Source organism: Lissotriton vulgaris, chromosome 2_1, assembly GCF_964263255.1.
Source record: "Lissotriton vulgaris chromosome 2_1, aLisVul1.2, whole genome shotgun sequence".
NCBI lineage: Eukaryota > Metazoa > Chordata > Amphibia > Caudata > Salamandridae > Lissotriton > Lissotriton vulgaris.
The window spans coordinates 801,633,175-801,638,066 of record NC_141687.1 but is presented as its reverse complement, the minus strand read 5'-3'; the positions used below and the strand labels follow the sequence as shown (position 1 = coordinate 801,638,066).

The window sequence follows — 4,892 nt, the reverse complement described above, 5'->3', positions numbered from 1 at the left end:
TCTCCCTCCTGTCACCACAATACCAAACTGATGGCTAACATGTCTTCTAAAACCCCACAAGAAGGCCGCAGTGCGATGCTGACAAACATACAGCTCTTCCTTGGCGCCCTCTTTAACTTGAATTTCACCACATAAGTGTTAACAGCATAGAGCTCATGGTCAATAAAACCAAAACATGATTTGGACCCGCAACCTCAGCAGAGAGCGTTCGCATGAAAATATACAATTTAAAAACATAAAAAAGACAAAAACACAGTCTGAAGTATTCCGAAGAGTTCTCCACAGGGAGGACGACACGGATGAAGTTCCCATTGTTCATTTATAAAATGACAACTGGCAAAGGGCATACAACAATAGAAACAACGATAATTTAGTAGATAAATCATTCATGTAACACGATTTTTGTAGGGGGAAAAAACGATGCAGTGAGTGTGGCTTCATCATTATTGTGAACGTACTGGAGATATTCTGCAAAAACGTAACGTTCCTGACACAAGACACTGACAATAATAGAAGGCCGACTTGTGTCGCGCATGAACGTGAGGAAGCTCACTGGTTATGTCTTGACAATGTACAACTGTACGACAAAATCATGGTATACATTGCATAGTAGTATTGCTGGTATGCTTATTATTTAAATTAAGGCACAGACAATTGCAGTATTTTATATTGGTCCCACACCACCCCCGCATACATATATACACGAGTGTGACATATCTAGTCTGAATTAGAGTGTCTTACGAACACATGGAGAGCAGATCTAACAGCCCTGACTTCTAACAGCTTGTTTAGAGTGCATTAGACATAGACAAGCCATGGGCAAAAGGCACAATGTGGCATAAACACCAAAACAGCAGGAAAGGATTTCAGAACGCCTACGAAAAGTATGATTATAAATATTTCTATTACGATCAGCGCCTGCGCTACTTCAGCGAGAGCTGCGGCTGGAAGTCCTCACAATCACAATGTGACTTACGTCCTCAAGGATCTATAGGAAAGCAATCTGCGGCCATGGCTGTACGCCTGCGCTGAGATTACAGGGCCTCGCTGTGTGTATTCAATAGGTAGTAAGTAGTGCTGGCAAGGAATCAGTATCAAGTTTTTAAAATTAAAATTAAACTAGGCTTCATGAACACATTTACATCTTGATTAGAGCGGGTGCGCGTGCCACGTATTAGACACTATCCCAAGCCCCAAGCCCAGTACCCTGAGAAAAGCGGAAAGCAGCTTGTGCGAGCAGGCAGTGTGGCAGCCAGGAAGGTCCCGCACGACAGAGAGGGGCTTATGCTTACAGCTTCCTGGCGGTCGGCATGTCAACAGTGTCCTAAACTCCTGAAAACTGTCATTATTTGGCCTCGCCGGCACCCGCGTCTTCTTGCACATCTCCCGCTTCCTCGTCCGCCTCCCCTTCCTTTCCCTCCTCGGTAGAAGTTGGGAATTTGTCCTTGTTGTTCTCCTTCTTCCACTTCATCCTTCTGTTCTGAAACCAGATTTTTACCTGCCTCTCGGTGAGTCCCAGCGCGTGAGAGACCTCGATCCTTCTCTTCCTGGTCAGATAAGGGTTAAAAAGGAACTCCTTTTCCAGTTCTAGCGTTTGGAACCGGCTGTATGTCTGCCTTCCTCTTCTCCTGCCAGGGGCTGCTACCAAAACAAAACAAAAACAGACATTGGTATAGGGTTGTACCCAGGAGATTGCGGCTTGTGTGCGTGGTTCCTGATCTGCTCGCTGCATGCATGGCGTGTTGGGCTGCTAGAAGCAATATGTGTGTGCAGGTCGCTTGCTTGCGCGTGTTGACGGTGCATGTGCCATGTACGGATGTTTGCAGCATGTTTATGCTTCTTTCTGTCTGCGTGAACGCGTGTACAAAGAAGTACTTTGTGCGGTGTGTGCGCGCGTCTGCCAGTGTGTGTTGTGCGTGCATGCAGTTTGTGCCTGCACGGGAGTAAGTGTGTGTGTGTCGGGGTGTCTGCTATGGCTAATCTGCTCTGACTCTGTGTGTTTTCTGTTTAGCAGCCTGCAGCCGCAGCTCTATGAAAAGTTTTACTGCTAACGCTAAGATGAGGAGCGAATTTTACAGCCTCCAACCTTGTGGTCTCATCCAAGGGAACATTTGAGAAGGAGACGAGTTCTGGTTTAAGTGCTCTGGGTCCTCGCCAACGTGACCACTGGACGATTTACAATCGGCATACTGCAGCAGCTCGGCCTCCGGCTGGCTCGTAAAAAGCGCCTGCCTCTGTAAGTTATCGTATCCGTAGAGCCGGGAGGGGTCCCCGTGGCACGCCATGCCGCACGGAGCCTGCGGGTAGCCGGCCGGGCTGGGGCCGGCGCTGTGGTAGAAGTCCTGCACTGGAGACGGGTGCTGCTGAGGCAGCGGCGGCTGCTGCTGGAAGCCGGCAGCGCTGCTGCTGTAGAGCAAGGCGGCGTGCCTGCTGCTGCCGCCCACATCTGCAGAGAAGGGGCACTCGTAGAAACCCGGGTTTATGGGCTCCGCCGCCTTGTACTTGGAGTACAGCGGGTTCACAAAGTACGAACTCATCTCAGCAGCCGTCAAAAGTCCCAGACACAGTAGGCGAGGGCTGACTGCAGCAGTAACGCAGCCAACTCCTGTCGTGTCAGGCAGCCCAGCGGAGCCTTCACTTCGCGCTCATAGTGCCCAACGCGCTCCCAGGCAACTTGTGTTGACCGGTGCTGGTTTTAAATTGCTCTGGGGTGACCTGCCTCGCTGCTTTTACCATTTCCTATTAGGCACACTGTGAAAATGTTCGTATAGTTCGGGGAATCTTTGGCTTCGGTTTACATTTGCCGCTCCCGAGGCTAGAAACTACCCCCCTCTGCGCGCTGAATACATTTAGGAGCACCGGCTTCAACTCAGAGATTGGCTCTAGATAGGCGGCGGAAGGATATGGAACCATAGCGCAGGCCAGTGAAGCGTGTACACAGGCCGCGTCACCCAGGCAGGGAGAGAGCTGCGCCGTGCTGCAGCCCCGGGGCCTACGCTCTGTGCTGTGCCCTGTGCCCGACACAGGGCCAACAATGCAATACTACTGCTGCCAGTGGAAACTCACGCTGCGGGGAAACCGACCTTTCGAGCATACACTTTGCAAAATGATTTATTCCGCGCTGCTAATACACAGAAATACAATTGTGCTGTTCATCTGAAATTTCTCGACTTTTAAAGAAAAGCATTCTTAACATGTTTAAGAAAACGGGAATACCTTGACTTTAGGGGAGGGGGCCTAGCCTACGCCTTTGTAACAAAATGAACGTTCTGCCCTTGAGCTTTGCACGCATGGCTGGAATCCCAGTTTAATTGATACCTAATGAAAACCGTGGCTATGAATACATTTTCCATCATTTCACACTTGACAGACGGCGTTACTGGAGCACAAGAAATCGACTCCAAGGGAAAGACAGCAAATAGCGTAGTAGATGCAAGACGGAATGTACGTTAAAACAGAATCCATGGGAAGGTCAACTCAAATTAACCCAAGGCTGCGTGCTTCCCCTCATAACTGTGCGAGTGCACTTTATATTGACCTCGCACTGGCCAAAAGCTTACGATGTAAATATGAACTGTGTGTTAGTAACGTTAATAATGGGTTCATGCTTGAAAATGCTTTCGCTTTCTCTCAGGCACATAGTGTCTAGATAACAAAAACATAAACATTGTTCCACACTATCACAACAGAATGATCTTCAAAAAGGTGTGCCACCCACATACAGCCGCAACAGTTAAACATGCCCTCTAAATCAAGCTGGGGCTTTCAAGTCCATGCCTATTCCAATAAAAAAAATCCCGCAAAAAAACACTGGATTTCGCTTCCCATGACCATGTAACTATTTCATAACTTATTTGTGCTTCGCACCCGCATCCTTATTTGTTCGTAAATTTATGTCTGCTCACATTTCTCAAATCCTACAATCAATCTTTCTTTGTTTCTTTCTTTTTCTCTCTCAGATACGAACTGAATTTAAGTCATCCCTTACACTATGGAGACATTCAGATTTTCTATGCTTGCATTACAGAACATTATTAATAACCCGCAGTATGGAGGCAGAATAATAACAACTGCAAATTGAGACAAAGGCACCAGGGTCAGTCGTTACAGTTGAGTACATTAGTGGGTAGAAAAGATGACTTGGGGCCTAGTGAGCTGCCTAAATTAGGCCCGTGCACGTAATCTAATCGTAAATCGTCTGTATTCTTCCAGTTTACAATGCAAGTAAAGCAGTCAACCATAATCAGTTAAGCACGAGCCGTCTTCGGATTGGTGTTTTTGGGTCGCCATGATTGTGCATTGTGACATGTACTGTTGGCAACCGGTGCAGGGGAGGGCTCGAGAGAAATTCCCGCTTCAGCCAAACATTAGCGGCAAGTTGCCATTCGCCCCTGTCTAGCCCTGATTTTCGGTAAATGCGATGTGGTCAGTTAGTGCCAGTTGCATGGCTCTCATGCAGCAATTGTTCAATGAAACTACACGGAAGGCTCGGTGGAGTCTGAACCTTTAGGACAAAAACATTTTTGAAATACTACAAATAAATACATAATTTGATACCTTAGATACGTACCACCGTTCATTCTAATTTCTGTTTACAGCAGTGTCTGTTTTATATATTAACTATGTGCAAGTTGCTAGTTGTTTTAAGTAATTTGGGGGGCATGGGTATTGTTTCTTTCTTTAAAAAAAACACACCTAGATTCCAGTTACATTAGTATTCACATTCTGACGTATTACTTTGGCTAACTTAGATTTCATGTTTAATTAATTCCGTGAAATAAGTTTCTTTCTTTTCTTACATTGTCTTTGATCTTGTTTTTTTTTTAAACGTAGACACGGGAATGAAAAGAAACTGCTCCGATCGACAACACACAGAACTAGCACATAATAAA

The 4,892-nt window shown here is 46.6% G+C and overlaps 1 protein-coding gene across 1 annotated transcript; it reads right to left on the bottom strand.

Moving 5' to 3' along the window:
* Positions 1-259: 259 nt before the first annotated feature.
* Positions 260-2,665, bottom strand: HOXD8 (homeobox D8). Its single transcript, XM_086956179.1, has 2 exons — positions 2,087-2,665; positions 260-1,641 (listed from the first exon to the last, which is right to left on the bottom strand). Exons 1-2 carry the CDS (start codon positions 2,535-2,537, stop codon positions 1,346-1,348), a joined length of 747 nt encoding a protein of 248 aa, XP_086812305.1. The 5' UTR covers positions 2,538-2,665; the 3' UTR covers positions 260-1,345.
* Between the last annotated feature and the right edge of the window lie 2,227 nt (positions 2,666-4,892).

Bases quoted from the DNA above. Each gene is read 5' to 3' on its own strand.
- HOXD8 (XM_086956179.1), bottom strand. From the start codon at position 2,537: ATGAGTTCGTACTTTGTGAACCCGCTGTACTCCAAGTACAAGGCGGCG. The intron at 1,642-2,086 runs GTTGGAGGCTGT...TTGTTTTGGTAG, and splicing joins CCCTTGGATGAGACCACAAG to CAGCCCCTGGCAGGAGAAGA.